At 41.6% G+C, this 14,297-nt stretch overlaps 1 protein-coding gene across 1 annotated transcript; it reads left to right on the top strand.

Moving 5' to 3' along the window:
* Window positions 1-2: 2 nt before the first annotated feature.
* On the top strand, window positions 3-2,438 carry LOC127628031 (uncharacterized). Its single transcript, XM_052104687.1, has 3 exons — window positions 3-1,217; window positions 1,305-1,469; window positions 1,596-2,438. Exons 1-3 carry the CDS (start codon window positions 62-64, stop codon window positions 1,727-1,729), a joined length of 1,455 nt encoding a protein of 484 aa, XP_051960647.1. The 5' UTR covers window positions 3-61; the 3' UTR covers window positions 1,730-2,438.
* Window positions 2,439-14,297: the final 11,859 nt, after the last annotated feature.

Raw genomic sequence — 14,297 nt, 5'->3', positions numbered from 1 at the left:
ATATGACGCTGTTACTCAAGTAGTAAAATCTGACCCGTTGATTCTGGCACTGGGTGAAAGAATGTTCCTCAAAAACGGAGAAGTTTCACGGCACCGGGCAGACATTAGAAATAAGATGAGAGAACTTGCCAGACTTCTTCTAGTGACAAGAACTATTGACAAAGACATTGTTACTTTTAAGGACTTGATCAACCCAGGAAAGTTCAACACAGTACTTGACGGAGTAAAAAAGATGACTGGATTTGATAACTCAACAAACCGATTCTCAATCCCTTCAACAGCACTAAAACTGCGCCATTCCCTTGTGAAACTGTCATATATTTTGCAGGGAGAGGCTTTACGTCAAGAGGATGATGCCTTGAAGGGAAGAGCAGAGCAATTCAGTAAATTAATTGAACTGGAATGGACAATTCATGTTTCATCCAATGCACTGAAAATCTTATACCAAAAAAAGTGGAACAGTCCACAAATGCTGCCTTTAGCAGAAGACATAAAGAAGCTCCAGGATCATCTAAAGTGCCTTGAGAAGGTCAACAAAAAAGCACACATTGACCACACATCACAAAGGTCATGGAGTGATCTCTCTCAGGTGACTCTAGCACAGCTGATATTATTCAATCGGCGTCGAGAAGGTGAGGTTTCTAGGATGGAAGTCAAAACATACCTGCAGAGAAATAAACAAATGATTCAGGATGAAATTATGGAGAGTCTGACACCTTTTGAGAAGAAACTCTGTAAGAATCTCACCAGAGTAGAGGTGCGGGGGAAACGAGGCTGCAAAGTACCAGTACTATTTCCAGCAAATGTCACAGAATCTGTGGAACTTCTGATTAAAACTAGAGAAGATGTTGGGATTTCCCCTAGCAATCCCTACATATTTGCTCGTCCTTTTTATGAATCACAGGAGAGCATCCGTGGGTGTGACTGCTTAAAGCGATTTGCAGAAAGCTGTGGGGCTAAACATCCAGAAAACATTACGTCTACAAAGTTGAGAAAACATGTAGCCACAGTTTCTCAGCTACTTAACCTACAAACACATGAACTAGACCAACTAGCAACTTTCATGGGTCACAATATTGAAGTCCATAGGGAGTTTTACAGACTGCCTGAAGAAACCTTGCAAGTGGCAAAAGTGAGCAGAATTATTTTTGCCCTGCAAAGTGGAATAGGCAAATTTAAAGGAAAATCTCTGGAGGACATAACACCAAACATCAACTGTAAGTAAATGACTTGTGTATATGTGTTTGTAAAACAATTCAAAGTGTCTGCGCTTTATAAAAATGTGAATGATCATTTTGTTATAGTTGAAGGGGACTCCAGCAGCTCAGATACAGAGGATAGTGAATCTAAAAAAAGGATGCCAGAGAATGATCATTCTGAAAAAAGGGCTGCCACCTCAATAAAGTCTGCAGCCTCAAGAGAGGCAGTTCCATACTTGAGTATATCGCCACTGCCATTAAATAAAAAGGGTGTGTTATTAAACTTACCATAAATAATTGTATCTACATGAAACATATTGACATATATTTTAAGAATTGACTGTGCTCTTCAGCTTCGTAAAATCTACATTATTGAGATTGTGTTTATTTTAACAGGAAAATCCAGAAAGGCCTGGACAGAGAAGGAGAGTAAAACCATTGAACACCATTTCAAGAATTTCCTAAAGGAAATGAAAATCCCTGGAAAAGTGGATTGTGAAAGATTCTTAAATGAAAACCAGAGATTTTAAATGATAATGAAAGAGACTGGAAAGCAGTAAAATACTTTGTGCACAACCGAATAACTTCTATCAAGAGAAATTTGTGTAAACAGTATTGAGCCTGTAGAAATACAGGGAGCTTGCGTATTGAGTATCGCTGTTTGATGTAACAATACTGTTACATCAGCTTGCGTATGGAGTATCGATGTTTCATGTCACAATACTGGGAGCTTGCGTATGGAGTATCGATGTGTCATAACATTGGTAGTTCATGTAAATGGAGCGTCAGTGTGTCATAACATTGGTAGTTCATGTAAATGGAGCGTCAGTGTGTCATAACATTGAAATAATTGACTACTATGTCCCAACTATTTAAGTGACAGAGACTGTCTTTTTTAAGGTGCTTTAAAGACTCAATATTTGATGTTTTATTTAATGGCATTTTGTAACTTTTAATATAATATATTTGGTGTTACCCTTTTATTTATTTAATTATTGTATATAAAGCAAAGAAACTTATTTGAAAAGCAATATATAATGATATTATCATTGATGTTGTGGTATACATTTAGGCACCCATCACTGAGGGTGGAAAGTCTGCACTACCGCAGGGGGGGCTCTTTTAGTGAGCTTATGGGATTTTCTATGTGATAAACTTAATGGTTTATTATGTGAAAAACCATTTCCGTTGTCAGGAGTGCAGCAAGAGCAAGTAAGAAACCTTCAGTTTAGGAGTGTATGGACCTTGAATAAACATTTACTTGATTTCATTCAACATGCTGTAGGTTTGCATTTTGTTTTGCAATAGATGGTAAGGAGTGACAAATGTTTGGTTGTATTTAAATTTAGCAAAATTTCAAACACTGACTATCTCTGTACAACAACATCCTAGAAAAAAAGAAACAAAAAAGGACACGTCAATTGATTTTATTAGAGTAGAAATTAGTAGAAATTAATTATGTTTTAATTGATAGGCAGCCAATACTATAACTCACATTATAAATATCTTAATGTGCTTGACAATAAAGTTAAATGGGATATGTGGACCGATCATCTACTGTAAGTATGAAGCCACAACAGATAATGCATTTCTTAAAGCAATAACTTTCCTGTGATGTCCACAACAGAAAGCTTCTGGAGTTTTATAGTGCTTTCATCGAAAGTGTTATGATATTCTGGATTATTTGTTGCTATGGAAATGCTACTGAGAAACAGAAGAAGTCAGTAAGAAAAGTGGTAACAATAGCAAGTAAATTGTTTTGGACTGCATGTAGCCAGTTTCAGTTTTTGATAACTGATAGTTTGGTTATTCATTTTTAATTATATATCATATATGTTTATCTATGCATATTGTGACCTCTGATGCTTGTTTGAACATTACACACACATATATATATATATAACTGTGTGTGTGTGAAGTGAAGTGAACTGGCAGTGAAGTCTGTCCTCATTGTTATATATATATATATATATATATATATATATACACACACATACACACACACTACACACTACCGGTCAAAAGTTTTAGAACACTTGACTGAAATGTTTCTTATGATCTTGAAAATATATTGATTTGAAGGCATATTGTTAAATGATTGAAATTAGTTTTGTAGACAAAAATGTATTTGTGGCACCGTATTAATTTATTTCATTATAAAACTCAAATTTAATAAAAAAAAAAAAAGTTTTTTAAATTGATGACTTAGACCAAATAATAAAGAAAATCAGCCAATAAGTGCCCAACATAGATGGGAACTCCTTTAATACTGTTTAAAAAGCATCCAAAGGTGATACCACAAGAAGTTAGTTGAGAAAATGTCAACTGTACATGTCTGCAAATTCCAGGCAAAGGGTGAATACTTTGAAGATGCTAAAATATAACACAGTTTCGATATATTTTGGATTTTGTTTAGTCACAACATAATTCCCATAGTTCCATTTATGTTATTCCATAGTTTTGATGACTTTATTATTATTCTAAAATGAGAAAAAAAAATTATAATAAAGATTGTGTGTGTTCTAAAACTTTTGACCGTAGTGTATATATATATATATATATATATATATATATATATATATATATATATATATATATATATATTAAACAATGAGGACAGATTTCACTGCCAACTCAGTTCACTTCACACACACACACACAGTTTCATTGCAGGCTATAGGAGTCCCCTTTTAGTAAGGTAAACATCGTTCAGAGTCACAGGTCCCATCTTGACATGTTTAAAAAAAAAGACAATGCATATTTGAGGTCTTGTGGGACCTATATATATATATATTAAACAATGAAGACACCCTTCACTGCCAGTTCACTTCACTTCACACACACAGAGAGATCCATTGCAGGCTATTGGAGTCCCCTGTTAGTAAGGTAGAAGTCGGTCAGGTCCCCTCTTGGCATGTTTTTTAAAAAACAAAAAAAATTTATATTTAAAGTTATATCATGAAAAAAAGACCTTAAAAGAAAATTTTGTATGTCATTTTTGTTTCTTCAAAATGACCAGAATCAGTAGTCCCCTCTTGGCCAGTGTAGAGCAATAGTCCCCTGTTAGTAATATAAACGTGTATGTGTGTGTGTTTATTTAGCACACATAATAATACAAGGCTGAAATATGAAGAGCAGAGTTCAGGTTCACTCCATGCTCAATTTCATCCAATGTTAAATCTTCTCAGCTGGTCACAGTCTGAATGTCTGATTGCCTTCAGCTTGTGCAGTGGATGCTGCAGCAATCAATGTCTCTCCAGAGTAGAAAACATTTTACAATACAGTCTTCTTTTTTCAATTTGCACCCGAAAATCTCAACGATTTTAAATATGTAGTATATTTATTTTTAGGAGATCTTGCAGCTGGAATCAAATAACTGGCTTCTTTATTTGTTTTCCTGACATCAGTTCAAACATCAAACAAAATACATACATCTATACATAAATAAATGTACATCAATACATATTTCCTAGTACAGAATCTACTTGGAATTACTCTAGTACAAGTACTCTTGTTAGAGGTCTGCACAGGCCTTAAAATTGAAACCGACCAGTACCAGATAATATTATGTAAGCAACAGTAAACATACACAGTATAAACAAGGCATGGCTGCCCCTCAGCACACCAGAGCAGAAGGGAAAAAACGTCATGGATACTGTTGTAACCTCCGTTCTCTGATGGAGGGAACGAGATGTTGTGTCAAATGTAGTGACACAAGGGGTCTTTCTCGAGAGCCTCGCATACCTCTGAACTTGAGAAAAGGCCAATGAGAAATTGGCATACAGAATTTGCATGTCCCGCCCCCGGACATACAGTGTCATATACAGACCTTAGGTTCCCAGCACCCCTAATGGGGGAACATGTGACATGACTATCATGGGAGCAAGCTTGCCAGCCACTGCCTCTGCTCTCTCTATGTTTTGTTGTCATAGAGCATAAAGCAGCTGGGGTCTTAACGCTATGAAATGCATCGGGGAAGGTGATCTTTAGCGCGTCTGCTGTCGTGTTGGGGTTGCCCGGGATATGAATGGCGTGCAGCGATCTGAGTCGCTGCTGACTCCAAAGGAGGAGATGGCGGGCGAGTTGTGACATATGACAAGAGTGCACGGCGCCTTGGCGATTTACGTACGCTACCGTCGCGGTGCTGTCTGAATGGCTCAAGACGTGCTTGCCCTGGATCAGCGGTATAAACCTCCGCGGGGCAAGGAATATCGCTAGCAACTCTAGAGGCCGAAGAGGCCAAGCTGGGATATGGGGCGTTGAGAAAGCGAGCCTTGTCAACGTTGCGCATTTCAACCATGTTCAGCCATAGGTGACGTTCCTGGACCACGAGGGTGGCCATCGCTTGCCCAAGTGCCTGCGCTGTGACCTTCGTGGCTCTGAGAGCGGGGACAGTGGCAGAGATTAGTTCCTGCAGCACGTCGGGGTCAGGACTACCCAAGTGCAGATCTTTAAGTGCCTTGCCTCCGTGTACCCTTGGGCCACCCCACCATCCGCTCTAGTGAGAGCGGACGAGCGAGGAGGTCGGATCTGGGAAGTAAAATATGCCTTCCACGACCTGTCAGCTCATCATGCACTTCCAGGAAGAAGTGAGCGGCGGCCTGACCCGCGGAACCAATCGACTAGCAGTGAGGGGTGAATGGGGCGGAAGTTTCCAGTCCAGCCTCACGCTCACGGCGGCCCGGGAGAGCAGGGGGCGGCTGAAGTGGCTTTCCTTCAGAAGGGAGAAAGCCGCGATCCCAACGTTGCCATGGCTATGTTCTCGCAATGAGAACATAAATCATTCATAAATGCTGCCTCCATATGATCGCAGCCCAGACATGCTAGGCAGTGCTTATTACCATCAGGAGAGGAGAGAAAACAGCTGCATCCAGGAACTACACAGAGGCGGAAAGACATCTTTAAAAAGATGCATCTCTTTTAGAGGTATACATTCTTTTACAGAAGCGCTGTCGAAGCGCCCAGGGGCGTGGACTGCACAGCGTGCAGAGAGCGAGAAAGCCGCTGGTAACGCACGGTAGATCCAACAGAAATGCGCTGATAGAGGTGAGTGGAACAGTATTGAGACTCAGCTTGCTGCTGCACCACCGCTCGGTCCGAAGAAAAAATCTGACTAACAGACGCATGCCCGCTTCCCTTTATACCCGTATGTCCTGGAGTGGGACATGCAAATTCTGTCTCCCAATTTCTCATTGGCCTTTTCTCAATTTCAGAGGTATGCAAGGCTCTTAAGAAAGACGCCTTGTGTCACTACATTCGACACAACGTTGAGTGAGTGACAGAAGGGGAACATTGTCTTACCGTCTATCAAGTGCCAAAACTTTTGCTTGGTGCAGAATCATTTGGAATTATGTGTAACAATGTAATGGTCACATTAAGACCTTTTTGAACTAAAACAAGATAGATACAGCACAACAAATAAAAAACAATGTGGTGTCTCGACATGCGTTTTTGAAACTTGAAGTTCTTTTTAACATGACACGGTGTCTAAAGGCCCCAATATACTTCCAGAGAAGTTCTTCTTCGTTCAGGGGTAAGACGAAGTTCACAACAGCCGAGCAATGGTATATTGTTTGAGAATATTCAGACACCCGTCACACTGTTGTGGGAGGCATTTAGAAGTACATTTAAATATGAGGACACTCATTAAAACATGAACTAATGTGACATTAAAATGTGTTATCAATGACTTTACACCTCAGTCTATGAGGAGAATTCACATAAATTCAGTAAAAGAAGCTGTTTTTTAAAGTAACGTATATATACTATATGCAGTAGAAAATGCACAATTTTACATTCTGAATTTATGACGCTAATGCACTAACACACTATACATGGCTGTATTAGATGGATGTATAAAAGAGTGTCAATAGGAAGAATACAGGCAAAAGAACGATGATAAGCATACCTTACTATTGGCAGATGAGTGAATGGCTTTCGATGCAGAAGGCACATGAGTGAAGCAATATATAAAACAAAAGAGTGAATGGGCACTTAAGTTTTTGAGTAGAATTGATTAATTTTGTTGATTAATTAAGAAAAAAAATGGCATAGTAAAACAATGGAAAAACAGCACAGGTAGCCCCTAACTCATCAGTTCGTACATGTCTGCGATTGAGAGCATGTGCGTGAAGCAAGTTAGCCAGGCCTGGTTATTTTATCATTAATTACAAACCAGATCCGACCCAAACCCAGCCCAAAACCCAACAGTTTCTCGGGTCCCATCGGGCCTGTGTCAGATTGTAGACCTATAGCTCATGCAACCCTCCAAGGAACAATATACATTTACATGTATGCGTTTGGCAGACACTTTTATCCAAAGCCACTTACAGTGCATTAAAGGTATACATTGTATCAGTTTGTATGTTCCCTGGGAATCAAACCCCTGATCTTGGCATTGCTAGCGCCATGCTCTACCAGATGTGCTACAGGAACTCTTTGATATGTGTATCTTGATGATGCATGTCTAGCAGCAAGGCTAAATTATATTTCATGTTCTTAAAATTGACCAAAAATCTATTTAGCCAATAAACATTCCCTTGAGCAAGCCATGGGCCTTGTACTGCCACTCTCTGTACTAGCTGTTGGATGTCAACTCATTTCAGCCCTGCAGCAGCAAACTCAATGCATGTACCATTAATTGTGCTACTGAAATTCACATAACATGAGATTGCGCCCAAATATGTAGTTAAACAACTAAACAAGCTATTATATATCATTATTGCATTGGTTTCTATTAACAGGGGATTGCAAAGCTGATAATGTGTAAAAACAAAACAACAAAAACACAACAACTAAAAAACATGCATGACAGCATGGAAACGTTAAAGCAATGGCAAGTAAAAAACAGAGGGCTATATCCAAGTTAAAAGCTTGCTCGCAGTTTCTAAGATCGCACTCTGATTCTAAGATTTCAGGTATTAGCCTAGTTATAATGGGGCTAATGTCAGGGAATGGTAGCATTTGCAGTGTAGTACACTATTCTCAATTCATATCATAGTGTGCCCTATATCAGAGACTATTTAGAAGAGACGGGCCACTTCTATTAAAATGTATGGGAGACATTGGATTGCCCTACATTCAACAGATGTAGAAAAGAAAGTCCCGCCTTACAGTACAGTAAAAGAGCCAATCCCCTTTTAGATACAGACATCACCTGTCAATCAACTCGAGAATGTGCTTACCCATTAGCATAATATGAGGTAATGAAGCACAATTTATGATACGATTGTTGTCCGATTTTACTGCTGATTTGAAATATGTTCTTTGACCGTAATCTTGACCAACCATTTTGGAGATGTTTCCCCATTCAAGTAGATAGGAGCTGCACTTGTATGCCAGTTGTTTACATAGAAAATAGCTGCCCGAGAGCATTCCAAAAATGGCCACCGAGTGGACTGACTTGCTCAAAAAGACTTTACATCTATGCTATATAAGCAAAGTCACATAACATGGCATATTTCCATACTGAGCTGGCAGGTCTATTTCATATACTGACAGCCCAATGGCAAATAAAACCAGCCCACTTGGAAAACGTCTCGGGTTATGACTATAACCCTTGTTCCCTGAGAAGGGAACGAGACACTGCGTCGTTGAAAACGACTCTTTGGGGAACGCTCCTTAGCGTGCGCCTCTGAATTATGAATGAAACTATTCCAATCTTGATTGGTGTTGCGTCATGACGTAACATGTGACGGCATAACCGGATGCATAAAAGTGACGCCGGTACACATACACATTAGCCTAGCGATGAAGCAAGCCGCTCTCAGGCCTTGAGGGGCGTGGTAGGACGACGCAGTGTCTCGTTCCCTTCTCAGGGAACAAGGGTTATAGTCATAACCCGAGACGTTCCCTTCTGAGGGAACTCGCACTGCGTCGTTGAAAACGACTCTTTGGGGAACGAATGCCCACTAGGCCACGCACCGAAAAAAGGCCTGCCCTAGGGTGAAACTGAACTCAGGCACTCAGCTAGGACGAGAGCACACGTGTGCCAGGCGTACTAGGGAGGTGCAGACTGTAAAACCTGATGAAAGTGTGCGGGGTAGCCCAACCGGCTGCCTCACAGATCTCCTGGAGGGGTACTCCCGATAAGAGAGCCCTAGAGGACGCCATGCCTCTAGTTGAATGAGCCCTCACGGCCAAAGGTGAAGGCAAATTGCGCACCTTGTAGGCTGAGATAATAGCCTGAACAATCCAATTACTAATGGTTTTTTTCGAGGCAGGGAGCCCCTTCTTAGGTGACCCAAAACACACTAACAGTTGGTCCGACCTCCTCCAAGAAGAGGACCTCTCGAGGTAAACACTCAAAGCTCTGACAGAGCAGAGCAAATGGAGCCTCTCTTCTTCTGCCGACACATGAGGTGGAGGATAAAAAGCCTGCAGGACCGTAGACCGTGCCGTGTTAGACGGCACCTTAGGCACATAGCCAGGTCTCGGTGTAAAATGGCTTTAACTCCGCCAGGGGCAAACTCCAAGCAAGCTGGCGTCACTGCCAGGGCTTGAAGATCACCCACCCTCTTTAGAGAGGTAATAGCTAAGAGAAAAGCCATCTTGAACGTCAGGTCCTTGGGCTGAAGCCGACTGAAGGGGTTCGAAGGGGCCAGGGATAACCCTTCGAGAACCACCGCCAGGTCCCAGGCAGGAACCCTGGACCTGGTTGTCAGTCTCATCCTCCATGTACCACGGAGAAAACGAATGACCAGCTGGTGCCTCCCCAGAGGCCCATCACTCAGTGGTGCATGGAACGTCGAAATGGCAGCCACGTACACCTTAAGTGTGGAAGGGAGAGAACCGCAGAGAAACGATCTTGAAGAAACTCCAGAACTGAAGCCACCGGGCAGTTAACTGGATCCAATTCATGTTCTCTACACCAAGTGGAGAACACATTCCACTTGAGGCCATATAATCTCCTAGTAGACGGAGCCCTAGAGCTAAGTATGGTTTCAACCACCCCCGCTGATAGACCAGCATTTAGGTACTGAACCCCCTCAGGGGCCAGACCCACAGTTTCCACAGCTCTGGACGAGGGTGGAAGACTGTGCCCCCCGCCTGAGACAACAGATCCCTCCTCAGAGGAATCTGCCATGGCGGAGCTATCAGGAGTGAAATTATGTCTGAGAACCATACTCGGGCCGGCCACATGGGGGCAACCAGAAGTAGACTGATGCCCTCTTGGCGGACCCTTTCCAGGACTCCCGGAAATGAATGAGGAACACATTCTATGGCCTCCTTCAGCAGCAGAGATTGCACTTCTTGTTCCATCACCTGAGCCTGCTCCGGAACCACTGTAGTCTGCACCACCCCAGAGAATTTGGGGGGGTGGTGCCCGAACTGCAGTTTGTACCCTGATTTTATTATATGCAGGACCCATGCAGATATGTTGGGAAGATGATTCCATGCCTCTACAAAATCTACTACGGGAACCAGCCTCTCGAGGCTGGTCTCGGGTGTTTTTCGAGCACTGTTCCCGACTTCCTGAAGCGGGAAACCGGCAGGATTTAGTCGATACGGTTCTTGTGACCACAATTGATGCTTGTTGTTTTTTATTTATTTATTTATTTTATTATTTTTTTTACACCGAACGTTCGCTGTACGTTCGCTGGAAATTGATGTGGCCCGAAGCGTCAGAGACGGCGGAAACCAACACCGATTGTGTGCGGCCATGTAAGCCCTACTTATTAAAGCAGATGTATCTCTGCAGGGCTTACTAGGCAGCGCCGGGTTTTAGCCCATATACCGTGCCCCCAAAACATCATCTGTAATCAAACACTGGGGCTGGAGATACGGGACGAATGCGGTTTACCCCACGATCTCGTTTTAGATATCTTTGTGGAGATCGGGGATAAACGGCAAACCCCGGCGCTGAGTTTGTGATCTGTGCCGCAGGAAACGCACGTCTAATTGCTTTCAACTTGCGTTCCCTGCTCATTTTGTGGCCAGCTGATATTCAGTCTGGCCACGCACGCGTCACAACCTCAATCAGCTCCTCATAAGCTTGGCCAAAAACTGGCGTGCTTGGATCACGGTCGTCCGCGATCGATGCTGAGCATATCCACTTCCTCGAAGCAGTGAGCTCAAGCAAGGGGACCTGATCATGGGCAGAAGAAGCCGCGACGCGGGCTTCTGCACCACTCACAGTAGGCTCGGGATCCTCAAACGAAGAATGAGAACGTGCCGCAGCAGTCTCATTCTCATCTGCAAAATCCCGCTGCGAACCCCGCGATTTCAATCGCCGCGCTGCCTCAACAGACGCGGGACCAAAACCGTGGGGAACGCGAGCCTGACCGTGCTCATCGAAGCACGCCAACCGGAGCGCAGCACTCTCATGGGTAGTGCTTCACAACTTTCACAGGCAGATCCCTCGAGAGCTGCCTGTGCGTGCTGTGCTCCCAAACAGTTCACACATAAAGCGTGCGTGTCCCTACCCGTAATGAAACGAGGGCAGGAGTGCACGCACTTCTTGAACTGTTCGGTGGCCATAATATTTTTAAATCAGACAAACAACACCAAATAAGACAAACAATTTCAACATAGAGCTTTGCTGAAGAGCGAAAGCTAATGTGTATGTGTACCGGCGTCACTTTTATGCATCCGGTTATGCCGTCACATGTTACGTCATGACGCAACACCAATCAAGATTGGAATAGTTTCATTCATAATTCAGAGGCGCACGCTAAGGAGCGTTCCCCAAAGAGTCGTTTTCAACGACGCAGTGCGAGTTCCCTCGGAAGGGAACTCAAGAATTGTGACAGATTTAAGAATTCCTATTAGACATTTTCAGATTTCCTTTCATTTGTAGCCATGCTATATAATAAGCTCACAGCTGCGGAAAGAAAAACAAATCAGTCAATATATAATTGAAAGATGTATTATATTTTTTACAAAGTAACAAAATGCAGTACCATTCAACTGATGCTGGACAGACCTTTGCTTTTACTTGCTTTTTGGTCTATATTGGAGTAACAGATTGGTCGCCTCTCTCATATTTTTGAAAAGTAATTAGGCACTGCTGTAGCTGTCAAGACCTGACATTACAGTACAGTAATGCTGTATTTTGTACAGCAGAAATGCTTACTTTGTTTATTATGAATGGAATACAACTGTGCAATTGAGGAAATTGCAAAAAGATTACATTAAAATTGTAGGTTCACTTACAGTCATATTTAATACATTCCTGTTAGATTTGTTTAATTTTTCTATTTAGTTGTTGTACAATAATACTATTTTTTTGTAGAGCAGAAATGTTTACTTGACTTAAAATTTAAGGAACATAATAGTACACTGAAGCTGGTAGTTTATATTTCCATGCTAAGCCACAGATGACCTTTAAACCTTTAATTTGTTTACATTTATTTACATTTATGCATTTGGCAGACGCTTTCATCCAAAGCGACTTAACAAAATGCAGTACCATTCAACTGATGCTGGACAGACTTTGCCCTTATTACAGGGACAATCCCCCCAGAGCAACCTGGAGTTAAGTTCCTTGCTCAAGGACACAGTGGTGGTGGATGTGGGGATCGAACCAGCGATCTTCTGATTACCAGTTATGTGCTTTAGACCACTACACCATCACCACATCACATTGTTAAAATTGGCATGTCATAATTGTAATAAAATTGTGTTCAATTAACCTAATTTATTTAGATTTGTTTAAATTAACAAAAGCCTAAGTAACTTATATATGAGCTATATTTGATATACAGTATGAGCTATATGAGTCAATTTAGCTATTTACGTTGTACAATTAACACATTTATTAAGATTGCATATTGTCTATATTAGTCTTGTTTTAGACTCAGTCTCTTGTCTTGTCTTGGATGTAACCTACTCTTGTCTCGGCCTGGAATCGTACTCTGATGCAGAGTGCGAATTACCCCACCATAATTGGGGGATACTGCTCCTTCCAGCCAGGTTTCTTAAGCAACCAAATTGGTCCGGTTGCTAGGGAGGGTACAGCCACATGGGGTAATCTCCTCGTGGTCACGATTAGTGGTTCTCACTCTTTTGGGGCGAGTGGTAAATTGTGCATGGATCATGGGAGAATAGCATGAGCCTCCACATGCTGTGAGTCTCCGTGGTGTCATGCGCCTCACGGATTGAGGTGAGTAGCCTCGCCACCACGAGGACCTACTAAGTAGTGGGAACTGGGTATTCCAAATTGGTAGAAAAGGGATAAAAAAGTTATATAATAGGTGTGGGTGAGAGACAGATCAACATTTAAGTCCTTTTTTACTATAAATCTCCACTTTCACTTTTTTCTTCTTTTGTTTTTGGCGATTCAAATTCTTCATGCATAACGCCACCTACTGGCCAGGGAGGATATTTATAGTAAAAAGCAACTGCAATATTGATCTGTTTCTCACGTACACCTTTCATATCGTATGGATTACTATTATGCTACCTTTTTGCTTTATTGAGCTTCAACTTTTTGGTACCAATTCATTTGCATTGTATGGACCTACAGAGCTGTGCATGTACATGACTTTCTTCTGTTGAGCTCAAATGAAGATTTTCCTTCAAAGTGAGTGAGTAAATGATGTGAGAATTGTAATTTTTGGGTGAACTATTCCTTTAAGCACATTTATATTTGCTCAGTCAACACATGGAGGTTATTCTTTACATGTTCTGTTTTAATATGGACAATGACCGAGGGTCTTATTCACGGTAACATTGTTATGAGTTTACCTCAATATGCCAGCCCTTACATTCCAACTGTTTTGTTATGTGCGCTTTGAGCATAAAAAGGTCAAGAGAAATTTTTTTGAGTGGAAACATACCTGAAGAGAGAAACCACAACATAGTTCTCCACAATCAGATGATGCAAGCAGAAATATGGGCGATGACTCGTTTTGTTGTTGGGTGAGCAAAGTAAACTGTTGTTGTTTCCAGTAAGATGTGTCACTAAAGGTTAAAAGCAGGGCATGTCAACAAGGCCGACGTGTAACCATATGTAGTCAATACATTTTATAGTGGTTTATAGTGAAACCGTAATCGTCCCATCCCTACAGGTAAGTAGCCGGTAATTCAATGTATGAAGACGTGACATGAGCTATGAAAGAACAAAACACGTTAATAAATGAAGGTTGTAAAATCAAC

The sequence above is a fragment of the Xyrauchen texanus genome, chromosome 34 (assembly GCF_025860055.1).
Source record: "Xyrauchen texanus isolate HMW12.3.18 chromosome 34, RBS_HiC_50CHRs, whole genome shotgun sequence".
Taxonomy (NCBI): Eukaryota; Metazoa; Chordata; class Actinopteri; order Cypriniformes; family Catostomidae; genus Xyrauchen; species Xyrauchen texanus.
This window is presented reverse-complemented; position numbering and strand designations above follow the sequence as displayed.